Source organism: Papio anubis, chromosome 2 (assembly GCF_008728515.1).
Source record: "Papio anubis isolate 15944 chromosome 2, Panubis1.0, whole genome shotgun sequence".
In the NCBI taxonomy this organism is placed as follows: domain Eukaryota; kingdom Metazoa; phylum Chordata; class Mammalia; order Primates; family Cercopithecidae; genus Papio; species Papio anubis.
In genome coordinates this window covers 77,700,408-77,722,889 of record NC_044977.1, presented here as the reverse complement: position 1 = coordinate 77,722,889, position 22,482 = coordinate 77,700,408, and the positions used below count along the sequence as shown (strand labels likewise).

The window sequence follows — 22,482 nt, the reverse complement described above, 5'->3', positions numbered from 1 at the left end:
AAAATAGAACAATTCTCAAAAATACCCAACTTTGGGGTTCTCTGATGGGATAAACAGTTATTAGTTGAGAAACAGACATTAAAATGACTCATTGCAAGTGATATATTAAATAACCATTGACCAAATGTCAAAGCTTAAAATACCCTCTTTCCCCCAACCCACCCTAATCCAAATGAGAATTGAGGTACTAATTTTTACTGTTCCACTAACACATAATGGACAGGGGATAAGGTATCTCAACGAGAGGCCACGCGGCATAGTAAATCGTGGAACGCTCAACTACAGATTTGGACATCGTTTCCAACGTAAGAAGCATTGGCCTTAAAAATTGGAGAATTGCAAGTATTTGTTTAAAAGCATTGTATAGCTAGGTACTGACTTAATTTTGTTAAATTTTAACAAAAAAGAAAAAAAAATCAACAATGACACACACAAAAAAACTACAAAAGAACAAAAAAGTGTTAAAGGTTGGTGAAACCCTCCCAAAAATCTCTGTAGAGTCACACACAAACTAATGAATAGCAGGATCTATTTTTTCAGTTTTTACAATTCCACATAAATACCCCACTCCACTCTTCTCGACGTGTCTTTTCATTTTAAAATTGAGCTTTTGAAATTGCAAAAAATAAAAACTGTTAAACTTAATTTAGAGAGACCCAAATAAACTCACAATTACTCCCAAGTTTTCCAAACTATAAAAATGGTCCATTCTTAAGTTTCCCTTAAACAGACAGCGACATGACAAGACTGGAGTGTTTATTTTTCTCTACCCCAAAAATATTTCTATATTGCTTCCCTTCTCTATGTAGTTTTCCATTTCTATGTAGCTTCCTTTTGTCTTGTAAATACTAATAAAGTGATTATAGAGTTAAGTCACTGAAAGACTGTTGTTCTTACAAATTATTCACTAGCAAGAATGGCAAGTACTTTGAACAAATATTCAAAAATAAGATTTAATGAGATGTGTGCAGAGTTCAGTACTTAACAATGACCCTTACCTTTTTGGCAGTCAAGGAAACCTTTTTAAAATGCAATACTTGATTTTTCTTTTTTACATTTTTTGTTAGCTAGAGAATCTGTGATCGACTTAATTTTTGTGATGTGACTCGATTAAAATAAATCAATGTATAGATTGGCAACCAAATGTAAGTGAAGAATGAAAATTTGCTCTTTACAACTATGTTATGACTGTTTCTAATCTTTCTTGCTTGGTAGTACCTGGTGACCAATCCATCCTGCTTTGCTCAGGATTGAGGGGTTTCCTGGGACACAGGATTTTCAGTGCTAAAAGGAGAGACGTCCTGAGCAAACTAGGATGAGTTGGTTACCATAAGTATGAATCAACACTGTGGGTTTGACTGAGTTACCCATGCGTAAGGCTTGATCTATTTAGTAGTGACGGTTCGAATTTTACAAATTACAGAAGCTGTGAAGTAATTATGACCTTCTATGGCAGACTCCACTAATAATTATGATATACAGTCAGCTCTCCAGTATCCATGGGTTCTGCATCCATGGATTCAACCAGCGGTGGATTGAAAATATTCAGAAAAAAATTACATCCGTACTGAACATGTACAGACTTTTTTTTGGTCATTATTCCCTGAACAACACAGTGTAATAACTACTTATAGAGCATTTGCATTGTATCCAGTATTATAAGTAATCTAGAGATGTTTCAAATTATATGGGAGGACGTTTATAAGTTATATGAAAATACCATGCCATTTTTAAAAATGGACTTGAAAATTCATGGATTTTGGTTTCTACAGGGGATCCTGGAACCAATTTCCCATGGATACTGAGGGAAGACTGTATTCCCTCATATTTAGCCACTTTTTTCCCTTTTGGTTGCTGTGCATAACTACCCAATGATACCATGGAATGTAAAATTCCTGGTTCCTTTCTTGATCTTTTTGCAGATGCTCAGGCATAAAGGTTGGGTTGATTAAATCCTAACTGGTTGTCTCTGCTGGCTTGTAAATTATAGGAACAGAAGCCACACTGGCTGGTACTCTGGCTGCAGTTTTTATTAAGTGCTTAAACTAGCAATAGATAGAATTTGGAGCAGTATTGAGGCTCTGTTGCAGGGATAATAAAGTAACCATGGGATGACTGGGATCCACACTATTGGACTGAAGTTCTGGGTGAGGGCTGCCATTTATTACATGGCCACTGTGTACAGTTGTGCAGATTGGGCACTGCAGAACTCAATGGGTGCATTCACATTTTTGTGTATGTGCAAGGTGTTTCCTGTATTACACAGTCTCCATAGCTGACTGTAGTGTCTTGTTCTTTTAGAACCTGGTAGATGTAGCAGGGCCTCATGCTCTCTGGAGAACTCCCATTCCTAGGCAGTAATAAAGGAGACAGTACAGAAGAAGGTAGATCTACCACCAGGTACTGATAATTCCCAGAGGCATGCATGATCTGGCTTTCTCACTCATCTCTCAGCCTACTTTACATATTTCCTAGGGATGATATCATTTACCCCCCCAAATTCTAACTCTTAGGAGTTTGCTTCGGATGCTCCATTTAATAAAAGTTCCTTATTTCAACTAGAGTAGTGATACACATCAAGCTGTGTGTATTCAATTGAATCTTTCTGCTGATGCCTAACAACTGGCATTCTAATTTCACAACTAAATGAATTCTATCCACAGAGAGAAATCTACATCAAGAGCCCCCATGCATTTCCATGAAGAGACATCTCTTCTTCAGCACCTTCCATCACAGGTTTTCTTTTTTAATCAGTGTCTTGTCTCTAATTTTACTCCTGAATGTCCTTCGTCTTATACTGGTGAGGAAAAAGTGGGGTCAATAGCAAACTATGTAGCAGTTTCTTAATCTGGGCAGATGATAGAACAGAGACACTGAATGTAGGGTGAAATGACTTTAGAAGAAATGAAGATTATTTGGAAATAAGACCAGTATTTTCCAAATATCACCTGAGATACATGCTTTATGAGGTTGATTTGAATGGTGATTATAGTTAGAATTTTTTTCTGATACACAGGTAATTCCTTTTCAAGAGGTTATGATAGGATGTGCTGTTTCCAAATGTATTACAAAGGAGCATGTTGGGCAAGGTGAAAGGAGGGATTTTTGTCTTTTTTTTTTTTTTAAACACAACAATTAAACAAATACTGGGTATGATTTATCTCGACTAATAACTATTACTCTCTTTACTGCTCTCAAGTAAACCTAAATGCAGGAAGATGTTAGAGAATACAAGAGTGGAGAACTTCGTGGTAGGTGTGGGCAGAAGGCTGCTCCTTTTCCCTCAAGTCTTACCCCAATCTTTCTTATTCTTTCATGATTTTCTGTGTGGAAACTCACAGCAATTATATGATTATTTACACTGTTCCACAAGGGCATGCATCACCATCAGTACTGGACAGGAATTCCTGGGAGCATCCGATAAATAGAATTTGTGATCCAAAAGAAGTTGTATTTCCTGATCAACAAGGGTGTTGCAAGATGTAAGAATATAGTCTTGTTGGACAGAAATGGACATGGCAGTAGAATTCACCGAAATGCAAGTTTACCTCTATTTAGTAGTTATAGTTGCAAAATTATTCCACCCACTTTCATATTCTGTTTAAGAGCAACAGAGGAGAGATCGTGCAAGCACTGTGTTAGAGGTTAAGTCTCTGCATTTGCATTTGCTTTTCCTTCAGCTTCAATTCTCTTTCCTCAAATATTTGTGGGGCTGACTACCTATCATTTGAACTGAAACTCAGGGAAAACTTCTTTGATTGTCTAATGTCTCTCCTTCTCACTCAGTCACCACTAAATAACATTCTTCATGGTATTTACCAGTGTCTGAAGCTCTCTTATTTATCTGTTCACTTGTTTACTATCTAGGCCTCTCCATTGGGATGCAGGTATTATAAGAGCTGGTACCTTGTCTGTCCTTCTCATTAACATGTCTGATTTCTAGACAGTTGCTCAATGACCTAGAATGAATGAGTGAGTTCCATACTAAAGTAATAAATCATCATGATTATTGCTAAAAATTACTTGTACCCGTGTTATCTCTAATTGACTTGATATTCAGGGTAATGCAAAAGACTCTATTTAGAATGAATGTTTGGAACAAAAATGAATTACTTTGTATCTCCATTTTCTTTGTTTTAATAAATATTTCCAAACATGTACTGGCTTTCACCTCACCCTGTGTATCAGAAGTATTGATAGATAAAAGCCATTTTAGGTAGCAAGAAGACATGGAAAAGGGACAAGAAATTAAACGTACGCAGAGGTAAGAGGAGAAAAAACTTGAATATGAACTGGGGCTGTTTAAGGAGACAGTCTCATTTTTGGGTCTCTGGTATTTTAGCTCGGAATGGGATTTTAGGTACCATGTTTTGTGGTTTTTTTTTTTTTTTTTCCACTGCATGTGATAATGTCATCATTTATTTTTAAATGGTTCTAAATTGCAGATTTAAGTTGATTTCAAATCAACCCTATTTTTAAATTACTTTTAATAGGAAGAAATGAAGCAAGGACATACATAATCTACTATATTTGAAGGACTCAAACAAATACATGTTTGGCTGTGAATTCTGTACTCTCACCAAAACAGAGATAAAAATCCACCTAAAATACACTTTCCTTCATTTAGTCCTTGTGGGAGAAGGTCAAGTATTGCACTTTAAAATTACTTTCATCTAACATTTGTCCCAACTTTCCCCCTGAATTCACTACATGTTTTCAGGAAACATGATTTTATAAATTTTAAATACAAAAGCAACTAGGTTTTCTAATTCAACTTTGGAAGGTTTACTTTACTGAGCTATTTTTGTAAAACGGCATATTTACTTACAAAATTGAGAGATAGGGGCATCCAGCTGAGGCACATTTCCTCCCTTGGCGTTGAGTTTCTGGACTTGGGTCGGGGGCACAGGCTTGTGTGACTGCCCCGTGGCCCGGTACATGGCCTGGACCCACAGGATGCGGTCTTGTTCATCGTCACTGGCAAATATCACGGTGTCTCCCTCCTTGACGGCATTGAAGAAGGCTCGGCCACCCTCCAAACCTGGAAGAAAAGGGAGTAACAACTTCTACTAAGCTGAGCTGTGATGTTCTCAACTGGACTCAGTCCTTGAAAGAGCAGTTTCTGCTGCTTTTCCTTGGGACAGAAGAACGGGGGTAGCAATTAACCTAGGATGGGAAATCTGAGACTCACTCGGCCACAGAGTGGGACCGTGATGTTGAAGAAGTATTTCTGAGCCTGGATCTTACCTTTTTGTGTCCTGATGGGGATAGAATTGTCAAGCAGGCTGCCTGCTTGGGGGACAGACATCCACTTATAAACATACTATTTTCTCCCTCATCTTTAAACACAAACAGAACAACAACAAAAACCTCTCTTTACCCCATCTCTTCCTTCAGCTACTGTCCTATTGCTCTCCTCTTTACAATGAAGGGAAATCTCTACCAAGGCTTTTCCAATTTTAGTACCCATATGAATCCCCTGGGCATCTTGTTAAAATGCTGCTTCTGATTCAGTAGGTCTGGAACTGAGCTTGAGGTGCAGCATTTCTAAGAAGCTCCCAGATGATGCAGATGGTGCTGGTGTGAGGACCCCATGTTGAGTAGCAAGGGTCTCTTCCCTCCTTTTCTGCCTTACAACGCCTCCAATCAGGCTGCTGCCCCACTGAAACTTGTCCAGGTTTCAGTGGACACATTGTTGAATGACCAGTGACCTCCACATTGCTGAATCCAATTACTGATTCAAAGTCCTCATTTTATTGGGCCCATCCACCTATCAGCAGCATTTGCACTCCCCTCTCTTCAAGATGCTTTCTTTACTTAGCTTTCAGGAACCCTTACTTTCCTTCTACCTTCCTGGCCGCTGTTCCTCAGTCTTGTCTGGTGGCTCCTCCTCTTCCTGATTTTTAAATGCTGGCATGCCCCGGCCTTCCGTCCTTGCCCTTCTTCTCTTCTTTAGCTACACCCTCTCTCATGGTGATGCCATCCAGCCTTTAAGTACCATGAGTACGCTGATGGCCGTCACGTTTCTCCCTCCAACCTGAACCTCTCCCTTGGACTCCAGGCTTGAATATCTTTCTTGACTTCTCCCCATGGATATCTGATAGACATCCCAAGCTTGTGAAACCCAACACTGAACTCCTGGTCTTTCTCCCTGACCTCCTCAGCAAAGCTGAGCCCATCTCTCTTGCTGCTCAAGCCCCCAATCTTGGGGTCAATTTTGACTCTTTACTTTCTTTCACTACCCACTTCCAATGAATCATGAAATTCTGATGGTTCTACCGTTAGGACATTACCAGAATTTGACCACTTCTTCCATCTCCAGTTGCGTCCATCAGAAATGTACCCATGATCATCCCTGGATTATTTTAATAGCCTCCTATCTGACCTGTCTGCCTCTGTCCTCACAAGGCAGCCAGAGTCCTGGATTTAGCACTAGAGTCAGGTCATGTCACTCTTCTGCTCAAAACCTGCCAGCAGTTCTGTGTTCCACTCAGAGGAAAAGCATTGGTTCTGACAAGGCTTGAAAGGCCCCCATGAACTGTTCCTCTGCCACCTCTAACCTCCTCTCTTAATACTCTCTTTCTGCCTCTATGCACACATGTACTCACTTCATTGTAGGCACACTGGCCTCTTACTGTTCCTTGAACACTCAGGCATGTGCTCACCTCAGGACTTTTGCAATTGCTTTTCTCTGTGCCTGGAGCACTCTTCTTTCAGGTATCTGCATGATTCACACCTTATCTCCTTTGTGTCTTTTCCTAAACATCACATTCCTGTTGAGACCTTCCTTGACCTCCACTTCTTGTGACCTATCTCTTATCTTGCTTAATTTTTCTTTATTGCTCTTATTACTTTTTAGCAAACTACATAATTTGCTTTGCTTCATACGTGTAGGTAGTTTTTGTCTGTTTTGCTTACTGCTGTATCCCTGGTGCCTAGAATAGTGCATGGCACATAGTGGGTATACAAATAATTGTTTAATAAATGAATATGCTCTAGATCCATCTGTTTCCATGGGCAATTCTCAAGGTTAAAATTTAGAGAGAAGTAGGTGGAAACTTCTCTTTGGGTTTGGGCCAAAGCTATGTTGTGTCCATCAACATATTCCAGAAGCCTGTGTTTTAGATCACTGGGTACTCTCTAGCTGGAAATAATACTTCATATCTTCATCAGGTTCCTCATCACCTCCTCAATTATTAAAAACTAAGAGGGGAATGAATGAGTGATTAGCATCCTCAAATTTCCAATGAGGTCCAGCCAGTAATCTGTTTGATATTTGCCATTGGAAAAGATTTCTGCTAACATTAAGACTTCTTCATTGTGCTATTTATTGAGGTGTCTATGCTGCAAGCACGGGTGTCTGTTGGTAGTTTTGCATTTGGAATGGCCAGGGATTTAGGACAATAAATAGCTACCTCTTTATATGGAGGGTCTGATAATATCACACTAATAAAGCTTTACTAAAAGATTTTTGGTGACTTTTATTATAAGGGACTATTTTGCTTAATTTTGTATGGTAAGTTTTAAAATACGTAATTTGGTACGATGATGTGTAGCTAGCAAGCTGGGAAAACCTGATAAACCTAATGAACAGCACAATAAAAAGGAAAATTCTGAAAGGGGAAGGAGGAGGAAGAAGAGCTCTGAGAGTTGCTTTAAGCCTGAAAAGTGAGCAATAAAGAGTTAAAAGGAAGAGAGGATCAATAGACCTGTAGCCTAGTCTCGTGGTATCCTTAGGAATAAGCTATTTTGCTACAGTCAGGGAATGCCAGGACAGACATGACCAGGCATCACTTTTACTAGCCCCAAGCCTTCCCCCTCCCCCAGGGTCTGCTGCTGGGGTGGGGATACTGTATTTCTGGAGCTACTGTCAGAAAGTCAGTTCATGGAGTTACTTTGGGGAAGTGGACAGCCCTCTCCACTGTGCAGTTATTTAGATGTAGAGATGGAAAGACATGAGGAAGTTTTTATATTTTTATTCAATCCTCCCAACAGCCTTATGATGTAAGTACTGTTATTCCATTTTTACAGATGAGGAAACTAAGTCATGGGGAAGGTGGTAACTAGCCCATGGACACAAAACTGGCTTGTATGTGTCAGAGCTGGCTTTTGACCTCTGCTGTTTGACTCCAGAGCTGATGACTATAACCATTGTGCTACACTGCACCAAAGCATGAATCCAGGGCCTGGCCCTCACTAACAGCTCTCTTAAGAGTCATTATGAACAATAAAATGAAGCCTAATTTTGGAGTGAGTAAGGGCAAAGAGAAACATCTAAAGCAACAGCAGCAATGACAAGCACAGCAGCAGAAAGCAACAGGGCTTTTTCAGAAAGCACCAGAGGCTGAGGACACACCAAAGAAAGCCAGAAGGAGATAGAACAGCGACAGATGAAAGAGAGCCAAGAGAGGAGAAAGCAAAGTGAACATCCACAAAGTGAAGACCCACATGTGCTGCAAGGCCATCAGTCTTAGAAAAAGCAACAATTCCTGGGGACTGAATCTGAAGAATGTGATGTGTGACCTTGCATGGGCTCTCCTTGGAGAACGAGGGGCACAGTCCCACAGGTCAAAGACAAAGACACGTCTGGGAATAGATGGAAGCAGACCAGGCAAAGGAATGCTGACCAGCTCTCTAGGAGAAACGGATTTCACTTCCAACAACTTGCATGGCCGAGGTCCATTTATGAGGGTAAAAAAGGTCTTTATGAATCGTGTAAGAATAATTTAGTTGTTTGATAAACTGTGGCATTGAATTATTCTGGATTAATATTCTTTTATTTGAAGACTTCATTATCTAATCGGATAGAAATTGAGAGATTGTCTCAAACTTTCCAAACCATACACAGGGAAAGGTAAAGTGAAGCATTTTTAGTTTTAGCTTAAAAGGAGTAGCTTGTAAGTGAAACTTACATTGCCAATTCACCAAATTAAACATCAAGGACCCAAACAGGTAGAGTTTATTTAGTGACAATGCTTGTGTCAGGGGGAACCACCTAGACTGTAGGCTGGTACTAAGGCAACAATATTTGGTTGCATTCCTCCCTTCCACGGCAGAGAGCAATAGGCCACAGGGGTTCTTAGCCCATAAAATCACCACCAGTGGGGTCCACTGACAACCGGGATAAAATCAAGAGAAAGAGGGAGAGAGATAGAGTCTGAAGTCCTCCCCATTTGCACACTCACCTTTCAGGGAGCAGTCGAGGAGACTCCTCAAATCTGAGGACATTGGTTAAAATGCTTGGCTCTCCAGCTGGCAAATGTTCAGGAATCCCCTGCAGTGCTTATTTAAATACAAAGATTCTGACCTCTTCCTCTTTCTGGTTCACAGGTTAGAAGTGGGGCTCAGGAACATTTATTTTTAATAATTACTTTTTTGTTGTTTGTTTGAGACAGAGCCTCTCTCTGTCGCCCAGGCTGGAGTGCAGTGGTGCAATCTTGGCTCACTGCAACCTCTGCCTCCCAGGTCCAAGCAATTCTCCTGCTTCAGCCTCCCGAGTAGCTCGGATGACAGGTGTGTGCCACAACATGTGGCTAATTTTTGTATTTTTAGTAGAGATGGGGTTTCACCATGTTGGCCAGGCTGGGCTTTACACCCCCCGCCCTCATGATCTGCCCGCCTTGGCCTCCCAAAGTGTTGGGATTACAGGCGTGAGCCACCGTGCCAAGTTAGACTTTCCCATGACAACTGGGAGAATTTAAGTCTCCGTTTTCAGTCAAACATTACTTGGGGAATAAATAGGACTTAGCACATGGAAAGATAGAGGAAGCTGCTTATTATTCTCAAGTACATAATTGATTTACATTTTACATCTTTCCACTTACATCTTTCGTAAGGAAATTTATAAATTATATCCTATGGGATCGATGTAAAAAGAAATAAGCTTTAAAAATATATGTGCACAGTTACTCCTTACACATGTAGATAGAATAGCTCTCTCCACTCCTGCCCTCCCCACTGAAGGAAGATAATTTTGCTTTCATCTGATAAAGTAACAACCATAGCTTTGCTATAGCTGTTCATGCGCTATGCTTTATTGCAAATGCCAAAGCATGACATGGGTTAGACCCGGAGTTCCAGCTCAGCCACCAGGCAGTCTCAAACAATAGCCTTTGATATCTCAGAATCTCAGCTTCTTCATTTACAAAATGGGGTAATGATCCCGGTCTTATCCACTTTGTGGGATTACCATGAGGGCTAAATACAATCACATGGGGGGAAAGGAAAATGAACTGGCTTAAAAGGAATTATTGTCATAAGATGGTATTGATTTCCCTTCTCATACTGGCCCTTTAGCTTCCCATTTTATGTTTTAAAATTTATTAATTTTTACAATTCTTTCTATTTTTTGAGTTGGGGTCTATCTCTGTCACCCAGGATGGAGTGCAGCAGTGCAATCATAGCTCATTGCTGCCTCCAACTCCTAGGCTCAAGCAATCCTCCCACCTTAGCCTCCCTAGTAGCTTAGACTACAGGTGTGTGCCTCCATGCCCTGGTTATTTTTAAATTTTTTTGTATAGATGATGTCCAGCTCTGTTGCCCAGGCTTGTCATGAACTCTGGTCTCAAGCAATCCTCTCGCCTTGGGATTACGGATGTGAGCCACCACGCCTCACCCGAGCCTTCTACTTAAAAATAAAAGTCCTAAGGAGGACTGAATCTGTTTTTCTGAAGGAAACCCAATGACTTAAGAAGAACACAGACCATCACAGAATGCCCTAAGGAGTGGTTTCCTAAGGCAGGAGCCCCATCCTTTCCATGAGAAGTTGCATGAAATTGTTTGTTTCCAACTCGTTGGTTCTACTCATTATGAAGGATTTCCAGGCAGAGCATTTAATTCATGCCTTATGTGGTCAGCTCTGTATTCTGCTCCGGCAGGATGCAAATAACATATGAAAGTCCGAAGGGGTGGGGCTGGGCCCAGTCACTCGGTTGAGATTCTGAGGGTGCTAATTTTACTAAGTGGACTGGGCTCAAGGTCTTCCCTGCCATACCTTTTCAGGTTAGCACCCCATCTTCTCTCAAACTCTGTTTTTCTTTTTTGTGTATTTTGTTGCATGTGGAAGAGCAATATGGGAGTAGAAAAAAAGGTTTTGGGCCAAATAATGCAGTATGGTTGGAAATGCTTTCCTTGTGCAGATTTGGCATAAAAATAAACTTCTCCGGGAGAGGGCTGTTGGTGCTTGTTGTTCATTAATATGCTGAAATGATTTCGCACCCCCCTCCCATTTTGAAGGTTCTTTGAGGCTGATTTCTATTCATTTTTTTTTTTCTGGGAAAAAGATAAAATGGGTAGGGGGAGAGGTGCGAGGGGGCAGGATGTAGAACTTATGCAGTGTAGAACTTTTAAGAAATACTACCGTTTGTGTAGTTTTCTTAGTTACATAAGGCTTAAGGGCTTCATTGTCTCTGCTTGTGGATTGGTGTCTTCACAGGAAAAAAGACATTTAGGGAGGGTTTTCAAGTGCTGCCAGCTAACCTTATGAGCTCTTGAATTGTAGTTAGGGAATATGGATATATTGGGCAGGCTCACTTGGTCACTGAAACCTGCCAAGCTCACACATCACTGGTGAAACAACACACACACACATACACACACACACACACACTCTCTCTCTCTCTCTCTCTCTCTCTGGTGTACATGTAGGACTACTTCTTTTTCAGAATTTTTTTTTTAAGCATTGTATGGTGGAGTCCATATTTCATGTGGATACAGGTAGGTAAAAGAAAAATGCTCTTCCTTTTTGGTTTTAAATTAGAGAATCCCTTGAGTAAAACCAAAACCCTAGGTTAGGATGGCATTTAACCAACTGGGATGGAAACGGCATAATATCAGGGATTGTGCTGTTGACAGCTGAAACCCTTAGTAAATTGACTTAGTGCCTAGCATGGAATAAGTGCCCAGCAATTATTAGGTGACCATTGATTTGGGAAGGCTGAGGGTTTGTGGGCTCGTGGCCTTGAGGGTCGGTGGGTACCTGGCTGGGGGTCGGTGTAATCCACAGTGTAGCCATCCAATTGTAGAAGTTCCTGAGGCTCCGCTTTCTTCTCCCGATAACTGCACATGGCAAATGTGTACTGACTGACCTGTTAAGGAAAAGCAGACTGTGAGATTGACCCCTAGAGCCTGTCTTCTCCAAAAAACCCTCCCCCATGTTCTCTCCTCTGAGGATCTGGACTGAGTGGTTGGGTTCAAATTGAGTTTTGCTACCTCCTGGCTGTGTGACGTTGAGCATGTTACTTAACCTCTCTGGTCCTTTATAACCTCGTTTGTAGACTGGATACAACCTTAGAACCTACCTCTTTGGCTTATTGTGAAGACTGAATGAGTTCACATGTGGAATGCACTTAGAGTCTGTTCCTGGCACTTAGTAAGTGCTTGATGAAGGTTAGCTATTATCATTATTGCTTTTAATATAACTGGGTTAAGCTACATGCGATTGCCATTTTTGTAGGTCAAAAGTGGTTAAATGACAGCAATTTTGTATGTTCTACCTAATGTGACTGTGGCCTTGGCTGAGACTGCTATGCTTGCAGATACAACATGGGCCTTTTGGTCAGAAGTTAGAGGCTAGACATTCATTTATTCATGCCTTTTTATTTTAGTATTTCATTTTTTGCACCATTTTGATCAGTGTCAATCTACGTGTTTCATCCCTTTCTTCTTCCTGCTGAAGGAGTACTTTGGTTGCTTTGAAGTCTTCTTTTCATCTCAGACAAGTGCAGGAGTGACACGCTGTCACAAGCAATGAGTGCTTGATCGCTAGGTGCCAGTCACAGTAGAGCAATCCTCAGCCCCCCCAGTGGCGTGGCTGTTGTCACTGGTGCCCTAATGGCAGCCCTCACTCCACCGACACAAACCATGCCAGTGCAGGGCGGGTGCTCACAGCTGCAGGCCCGCCTTCAGGACCCTGTCGCTCTAGTGCATCCAGACCCAGCACATATACTTAGCATTTCTACATCTGGCTTGTCTGCAAGGAGCCCGTGGGAAAGCAAGCATCCTCCCAGCTTTGGGCTAAAAGCTCTCAGGCATATTTACTATCCATGGATGTCAAATGTCTTGGAGAAGGAGTGCCACATCCCTCATCCCTTAGTTTCCTTTATTAAAAGAGACACTTTCTAAGTGAACTTTGATCCCAGCGGGGGACATTTTTAGACTCTTCTACAGTGAGATTTGTTTTTGCTGTTTTAATGGTGATACGAAGTTGACGTTCTTGAGCGCTACATGCATCTCCCCCACTGTCTGAGGCGTGAGGGTCCCAGTGGAGAGATGCAGTGTCCGCAGGAGGATGTTTTTGGTAGTTGGTTTGTCTGTTGCTGCCCTCTGTTGGCTCCTGATGGAAACTTTACTGCCCCACTTGGGTTTCTTCATAATGTAAAGGGTTTGCAGAACTTCTTCCTTATATCGCAACGCCAGGGGAAACCTAAGGCTGGGTCACTGAGAGTATTTTCATAAAGAAACACATATAAATTACTTGTAATAAAGAAAATAACCAATAACATACTCTTCTCCTAAAATGGAAGGATAAGAGTGTAGGCTGGGGGTTCCATGGGCCTGGGGTCCCATCCCAGTTCTGTTAAAGCTGTCTGTTCTCTAAGCCTCAGAGTCTTCATCTGTATTTACCGGCATCTTATTGTTGCTAGAGAATTGAGTTTTACATACCATGTGTGATACCCATAGAGCAAACACTTCATATACATATGCATTTTTACAGGCAGCTTCCTTGCATTCGACACACATTTTAATATAGCATAGCTCAATAGGTGGATTTACCTACTGGATTATAAATTCATTGAAGGCAGGTCTAGGTAGTCAAATGTCTTGATTGTATTTTCACTCCCATGAGCAAAATCTGCCATATAATGGACATTCACTAGTTGACTCTGATTGGTTCTAGAAAGTTGAGTACATACAATCCAATCAAGAGGTTTTATGCCCAAAATTTACAGGGTATTCCAAGTATAGCACCAGGCCTTTCCAACTTGTTATTATTGATTCTAGGGATAACAGATTTCCTGTGACCCTTTGCATGACAATGATCATAGATATTGCTGGAATGGTTATATGGAGATTTTTTTTTTTTTTCTTTTTAGATGGAGTTTTGTTCTTGTTGCCCAGGCTGGGGTGTAATGGCATAATCTTGGTTCACCGCAACCTCCGCCTCCTGGGTTCAGGTGATTCTCCTGCCTCAGCCTCCTGAGTAGCTGGATTACAGGCATGCGCCACCATGTCTGGCTAATTTTGTATTTTTAGTAGAGATGGGGTTTCTCTATGTTGGTCAGGCTGGTCTCAAACTTCTGACCGAAGGTGATCCGCCCGCCTCGGCCTCCCAAAGTGCTGGGATTACAGACGTGAGCCATCGTGCCCAGCCAGATTTTTTTTGTTTTTTGTTTTTTTTAACCTGGCATTTCTCATCTGGCAACATGAGAGATGACATAGTTTGTTAATGTGATTGGCCAAACAGAGTTGCCGACACTCACTTGAGATTAAAAAAAAAAAAAATCACAACAGAAGGGTGTTATTTCAAGATTTATGCATTTACTATTACTACATGGTTTGGGCGTTTTGATTTTTTTTTTCCTTTTCTATTTCAGTGGCGTCCTTCTTGGAGAGCTGTATGCTGATGCCCTCTTCTGGTTATATTGCTAAAGTCACTCTCGACAAACTGAACTGGTTTGAGTTGGTAAACCAAATTGAGTTGGTTTATTGGGAGCGTCTTGATTTAGGATTTTGCAATGTACTTTAGGAAATAAAGGAGGGGAGAAAGAATGATTTCTCTTTGAATGATTCTGATTATTGGAAATTTTTTGGGGAACCTCAGTTTTTCTAGAGCGCTTGAATGGTGGGAGAATTGCAAAGATTTGGAAAGCTTTACATTTATTTTTTAAACTTCCACAAGACCACACTCAGTAAAAGTCATTCCCAATGAAATGCATGTTCCTCTGTCATAGAATTCTTTTAAAACTGTATTTTGTTAACGAAAAACTAAGGAGGCAGCGAGCACTGTTGTAATAAAGGCACGGCAGAGCCTGGAATGCATGTTAGAAGTGAGAAAGTCAGCCATCCTTGTCAGAGAGCCTGGCCTACAACAGAAAGCATAAAAATCTAGTGATCTTAAACAACCAGCAGATATCTGAAAGTGCACTTTGGAGAGAAGGGCATAAAGGACTATGTTTTTCCCATCCTTGGGATTTTCAGAGGGTAGGTACCTTCTCATGGAATCATGGGACAGACAGTTGGGACTTCTGAGGGAACAGTCAGCAAGGTTTTATTTTGAAGGTGGCTGCACCTCAGATACACCTTTAAAAACCCTTAGCTCATTTCTGGTCACTTGTTTAAACTAGAGAATGCTTTGAAATAATGTTCCTTAAAGAGCGGGTGGCGGGCTGGGCGCAGTGGCTCACGTCTGTAATCCTAGCACTTTGGGAGGATGAGGCAGGTGGATCATGAGGTCAGGAGTTTGAGACCAGCCTGGCCAACATGGTGAAACCCCCTCTTTACTAAAAATACAAAAATTAGGTGGGCATGGTGGCAGGCTCCTGTAATTCCAGCTACTCTGGAGGCTGAAGCAGGAGAATCGCTGGAAATGGGAAGGCAGAGGTTGCAGTGAGCTGAGATCGCACCACTGCACTCCAGCCTGCCAGAAAGAGTGAAACTGCATCTCAAAAAAAAAAAAAAAAAGAGTGGACGACAGCAGCTGCCTTTATTATTAGACAGTGTGTGTGTGGGGTGAGGGGGCGGATTAGGTTGTTAATATGTAGCTACATTCTTTAAGTCAGACCAGAATCAGAAACTCAGTTCAGAGTAGGTCTTAGGATTATACATTTTTCATAATTGTCTCAGATTCTCTCTCTTTTTTTTTCTCTCTCTCTCTCAAAATAAGGTCTTGCTGTTGCTCAGGCTGAAGCGCAGTGACACAAACATGGCTCACTACATCCTTGACCTCCTGGGCTCAAGTGATCTTCTTGCTTCAGCCTCCCCAGTAGCTGGGACTAGAGGCATGTGCCACCATGCCTGGCTTTTTTTTTTTTTTTTTTTTAATTTTTTTTTGGTAGAGATGGCGGTGTGTAGGGGGGGTGATATCTCACTATGTTACCTAGGCTGGTTTGAACTCCTGGGCTCAAGTGATCTTCCCATTTTGGTCTCCCAAAGTGCTGGGATTACAGGCATGAGCCACCACACCTGATCAGATATCTCTTAATACATGCTAAAGTGTGAGAACCACTGTTTTAATATATAGGAACTGTCCATAACCTCTAAGATTGACCCTGAGTTTCAATTATAGTTAGCAAGTAGATTCTAGTCATGAGATGAAAAGGTTAGACCTTTCTTGTCCCCAACTCTCCCCTCCCCTTCCTCTTATCACCTATAGGAGACTAAAATACTTGGACATAGAACAGTAGAATGTATTTTGTCTAAATCCCCTTTCCTTGCTTTTACCATCATTCTTTGAAAATTAATCAGCTGTTATTTTTACTGAACCCTGGTCACTAGCCCTTGTCCAAAATTCACATACATATTTTAGAAAAGCGTTGTTTATAATAGATGCATTCACTCATTCAACAAATACGTAGGTAGTGTGTTCGGTTTGGGGACTATAAACATGCAGAAAACCAGACATGATTCCTGTTCTCATGTCTAGTGTGAAGGTAGACATTAATCACGTTATTTCAGAAATGTGTTATCTTAATAATGGCAAATATTAAAAAGAGAGGTATATCATACTGTAAGAGCTTGGAGATTTGGTCTAGATGGGTGGTTGGGCAAGGAATTCCTGAGGAAGCATTGACGGATTGAGCCAAAATCTGAGGATGGAGAAAATTTTTATGGTGTGAATCACACAGTTCCTGGAGACTAAGGACTATTTTTAATGTGATGTAGTTGCGAATGAAGGATCACAGTGTCTAAATCCCAGATTCCTGATTGGCACTGAAGTGAAGGCCATTTGGTGGAGGAGAAGGAGAATAGATTTTAGAGTCATGCAGAACTGGATTTGGTTTTCAGATCCATTATTTTCTATGTGAACCAAGACAGTTCAATTAACTTTTCTAGGACATGGTTTTGTGATCTATAAATAGGGATGATGATAACATCTGTGAGACATTTCCTTTTTTGATAATTAAAAGAGAATTTATTTCTTGTAGACATGGGGTCTCACTATGTTGCCCAGACTGGTCTCAGACTCCTGGCCTCAGGTGATCATCCCAGCTCAGTCTCCCTAAGTGCTGGGATTATAGATACAAGCCACTGCACCTGGCCTTCTGTGGGGGCATTTCTTATGTGTGCATGCAGGGCATTCATTGCCCTCCCATAACTGAATCCTGGTCTTCCTCTGGGAACCACTCTTTTTTCAATTTTCAATGCAAGTGGTTTGTGTGGGCCTAACTGTATGTCTAGCTGGAAGTACGGTGAGTAAAACACTTGTACTGGAACAATTGGAAAAGAAAAGTTTTCTCTGGGGCTGGTAAACTTTTGTAAGGCTTGAGCTGCTAGAGATCATGCCTGAGGGTGAAGTCAATTCAGAGGAAATCAGAGCCAAGGGATTACATACATTGAGAGACAGAGGCTTGATAATATTGTTTGAGTCCTTGATCTAGCCATGACAGAAGACTCTCCAGTTAATTACTAGTTTAATTAGCTAACCAATACAATTCTTCCCCTTTTAAAACTTAAGGTTGTTTGGGTTGATATCTGCCATTTGCAACCAGAATATAAATATAAATGTCTTCTAGAGCAATTATGGAGTTGAGTGGCAAAAACAAACATTCAGAGCTACAAATTCTTCAACTACTCATATGTCTTACAATTCATTTTTGTGGTTAACTTATTTCAATATTGTATTCCCAGGTGACTACTACTGTATTCCAAGGCATTATGTATTATCTAACAATATTTTGTCTTGTTCTGATTTAGCTATTTTTCTGAAATCTAGAACATAATTTTTGGTAATATTCTTAGTTGGGAATCAGAAACAGAGGAGCCATGTTGGTTCTAGCTGAGTAATTCAGTTCTAGAACATTCTTTTAAAAGTGTTTTATTTTAAAATGTTTTATTTCCATAGGTTTTTGGGGAACAGGTGGTATTCGGTTACACGAGTAAGTTCTTTAGTGGTGATTTGTGAGATTTTGGTGCATCCATCTCCCAATCAGTATACACTGAACCCAGTTTGTAGTCTTTTATCCCTCACCCTTTTCCCACCCTTTCCTCCTGAGTCCCCAAGGCCCATCATATTATTCTTATACCTTTGCATCATCATAGTGTAGCCCCCACTTATGACTGAGAATATTTGATGTTTGGTTTTCCATTCCTGAGTTACTTCACTTAGAATAATAGTCTCCAATCCCATCCAAATTCCTGCGAATGCCATTAATTCATTTCTTTTTATGGATGAGTAGTATTCCATCATATATATAACATTCTGTATGCATTGATCTCTTTGGGTGCCAGTCCTGTCTAAGTGCTTGGAGTTACTGAAGGCACTTGCAATCAAAAGACCTGTGTTAGGTTTCTTTCTTTCTTTTTTTTTTGAGAAAAATTCTCGCTTTGTTTCCCAGGCTGGAGTGCAGTGGCGCGATCTCGGCTCACTGCAAGCTCCGCCTCCTGGGTTCACATCATTCTCCTCCCTCAGCCTCCCAAGTAGCTGGGCATACAGGCGCCTGCCACCACGCCCAGCTAATTTTTTGTATTTTTGGTGGAGATGGGGTTTCACCGTGTTAGCCAGGATGGTCTCGATCTCCTGAACTCGTGACCTTGTGATCTGCCCGCCTTGGCCTCCCAAAGTGCTGGGATTACAAGCATGAACCACTGTGCCTGGCCTGTGTTAGGTTTCATATTTGGCTGCTTATAAGCCATTGACCTTGGGCAGGCCACTTAGCCACTCTGAGCCTTAGTTTCCTCTAATGTGAAGTTGAGAAAAGCCTTGTCCTCACTGTAGTACAGAAAGGTTGTGAACACTTTGTAAACTCTAAGAAACCGTATAAATACTAGTGATTGTCCACATTATTAGAGGAACCACATAATATTACTGTTTGTATAGTGCTAAAATGGGGGGAAATGTCTCAGAAATTATTTGAACACCCATCAAAACAGTAGATTTTAACCAGAAATCTTTTTTTTTTTTTTTGAGAAAGAATCTTCCTCTGTCACCCAGGCTGGAGTGCAGTGGAGTGATCTCAGCTCACTGCAACCTCCGCCTCCCGGGTTTAAGTGATTCTCCTGTTTCAGCCAACTGAGTAGCTGGGACTACAGGTGTGCGCCATCATGCCCAGCTAATTTTTGTATTTTTAGTAGAGATGGGGTTTCACCATGTTGCCTAGGCTGGTCTCGAGCTCTTGACCTCGTGATCCACCTGACTCAGCCTCCCAAAGTGCTAGGATTACAGGCATGAGCCACCATGTTCAGCCACTGGAAATCTTTTGATCATAGAATAAAAATATTTTTAAAATAAAAAGATGATAGCGTTAAGACTTTCTAACCTGATATGGGTGATAAGTTGGCCTGTTTTCACTGCTCTCCTTACACACACAGGGTGGGGCGTTCTGGCTATCCAGTGGTGCTCTATGGAATTGGCACCTTTATCATTAGTGTTGATTTGGTCACATTAGAGTTACTAACAGTAGTAATCAATGTGCTTGGTTCTCGCCATGGACCCGAGGGTTTAGAACAAGGCCCCAGTAATTTCTTGACTCAGGGTACTGAAGGCCCATTTCCCCTTAATCTCTGGATTAGGGTTTGCAGCCAACCAAGTTTATAGGACATATATTGGAATTTCAAGGAACATGGCAAGGGGAGGCTTTATCATGCCATTTGAATATAGTCATCTATTTAGCTACTCTGATGCTTGGTTCCATAGAGAACATAAACTCAAAGAGGGTGTCCTCTGAAGGGAATAAGACCTTTCATTTAAGCAGGATAATGACCTCCAAGGCAGTGTTTCTCCAAGGGTGGCCTTTGGACCACCTGCATCAGTATCTCCTGGGGTGCTTGTTATAAGTACGGATTACTGGGCCCCACCCCAGACTTACTGTATCAGAGTCTTCTGGATGGCACCTTGGGGATCTGCATTTTAAACAACACCTGATGCAGATGGTCCAGGCCCACATTTACAGACATCATCTCATCGCACAGGAATGCTTGAATCTCTGGCACAGAAGCTCCTTGCGACTGCTTCATTCCCTTCACAGTTGGTAGGGTAGACTCTAGCCACCTCTATAATAATTTTAGCTCTGATCCTTAAGAAATGGGAATTGCTACTTTGGTCCAGCACTCCTCTGAGTATGTCCTTTATCCCTGACTAGTAGAAAGTCCCTTTATAGCTAACATTTTGTTCCCCAAGACAGTAGCACTAATAGGAAATCTCAGTCAGGGAGAGTTTTAATTGTTATGTGTTATAAGCAAAAATGTAGACTCTATGTGTACATGTAGGAGATGAATTTTGAGGAGACTAATGTTGGATGTCCTCTCTTCATCTTTGTTTTTTTCAGACAATTTTCCTTGTTTTAAATCTAATGTATGAAATCATAATTGCGTTGGAAATTGTGTGCTCCTAGCTCTCTATGTAAATACGTTCCATAAGATCTAACATCTGAATTGAAAGACACAAAGATTCAGTAAGTCACTTGGGTAGATATACTTTCTGTTTGGTGGTTTCCACACTGTTTTCCAGGGAGTTCCCTCTAAGGCTGCCCAGGAGCAGGGGCGGGGTTAGGGGAATCTTCTCCCTCTCCCAGAACCCTCACCATTCTGCAAATTGAACCAGGGTGGTTCTCTGGGTTTCATGTTTGCATTTGGAGTTTCGAAGTAAGGGTTGGTGGCTAAAGAGAAACTGAAAATTGCTTGTACATATGACTGAATTCAACATTGCATGCAGCTGTTGGGGGCCAATTGTCACCACTTGGACTGACATCCTTTTCTTCAAACAACCTGGGACATTTTAGCTTCCTCTGAATTGGACCAGCACTGGCGCCTTGAACTTTCCTCCTGCAGCTCTGATGGCATTGGGGTTGTTTCAAAGGGAGCGTGTTTTTTTCATTATGATATTGATAAAGTGCTTCTAAATGTGATCACTTAAATAGGGGAGAAGAAAAAAATGGAAATAATTTAAAAATAATGCAGTATTTTCTGGGTGTGCCAGCAAATTGCTTTTAGACATTGTCGTGGTGAATGGGACAAGAATTGAAAGAGAAGACCTGAGTTGTCACCCTGGCTCCCCCATTATCTTTGTGATGATGGGACTCTCATGTCACCTCTGTGTGTCACAGAGGTTGTTAAGGGAGAAATCTGATTCAGGCTGAGACAGATTTTTTTGGTGGGATGGATGTACCCAACATACCTTGACAGCTCTTTAAAGTTAATGAGAATCATATGTACATGAAAAATTTCACAGAATTCTGAACTTATTTTCTCCTGCCTTTCTAGGAAAGATACTGAACTTTAGATGAGAAGTACCCTTTTATGATTCTCAGAAGTGAGCACAGAGCTTGCTTTTTAGCTGCTGTGTGACTTTCATCTTCTCTTGGTAGAAGGCTCAGTGTGAAGGCTTTAACACCTGTGTTCCAGTTGCCTGAAAAAATCATTCTCTCCCTTTTGGTTCTCCCTATACTTACTGTACAGACATGGCTTTACTGATGTTTTCCACACATTTCCTCTTGTTTTTCCTGAAGAGTTTCCTCTCCCGAAATAAGAGGTCATCTACTTCTCCTAAGTACTTAATCATATCAGAAGTTCTCAGAAATCTGAGAATGGTTGTCACCAGCCACTTCTCGGAGCACATGATCTCTTCTTTTTCAGCACCACCCAAGGTATTGCCTGAGCTTTTCTCCTCTCTCTTCCTTTTTCTTTTCTCTTGCATGAACATTTCCTGACTGCCTGTGCCAGACACTGGGCTAGGGACTGTGTATGAGTGTGGTGGAGGAAAGAGGGAAGGACACAAAAAAGAATCAGAAACAAAACTGGCCCTGAAACAGTGCACAGTCTATCAGGGAGGCCAGGCATGCTCCCAAGTGATTCCAAGAGAGACTGCTGTGCCAAGTGCAATGAGAAGCCCTGAGGGGCGAGAACCATGCATGACTCAGCACTGCTTTTTTTTTTTTTTTTTTTTTTTTCAGACAGAGTCTGACTCTGTCTCCCAGACTGGAGTGCAGTGGCGCAATCTCCACCTCCCGGGTTCAAGCAATTCTCCTGCTTCCGCGTTCCCCGTAGCTGGGATTACAGGCGCAAGCCAGCATGCCTGGCTAGTTTTTGTATTTTTAGTAGAGATGGATTTTCACCATGATGCCCAGGCTGGTCTCAAACTCCTGAACTCAAGTGATCCACCCACCTCCGCCTCTCAAAGTGCTGGGATTACAGGCGTGAGCCAGTGCTCCTGGCCAGCACCGTCTCTTTTGATGTGTCTTGTCTTCCCATTTACATTGTATGCTCTTTAAAGTGGATACCAGTTATTTTTACCTTCCCAGTATCCATTTCTCCTTTTGGTAATGGCAT

General features: G+C 41.4%; 1 protein-coding gene across 3 annotated transcripts in view; it reads right to left on the bottom strand.

Moving 5' to 3' along the window:
- Positions 1-22,482, bottom strand: part of CADPS (calcium dependent secretion activator) — a 494,204-nt gene that overhangs the window by 149,529 nt on the left and 322,193 nt on the right. For all 3 annotated transcript variants that reach the window (XM_009200417.4, XM_009200423.4, XM_009200406.4), the window contains exons 10-11: positions 11,978-12,086; positions 4,829-5,041 (exon numbers count right to left, since the gene is read on the bottom strand). In XM_009200417.4, coding sequence (XP_009198681.3) covers positions 4,829-5,041; positions 11,978-12,086 — 322 coding nt within the window. The remainder of the gene's footprint in view (positions 1-4,828; positions 5,042-11,977; positions 12,087-22,482) is intronic.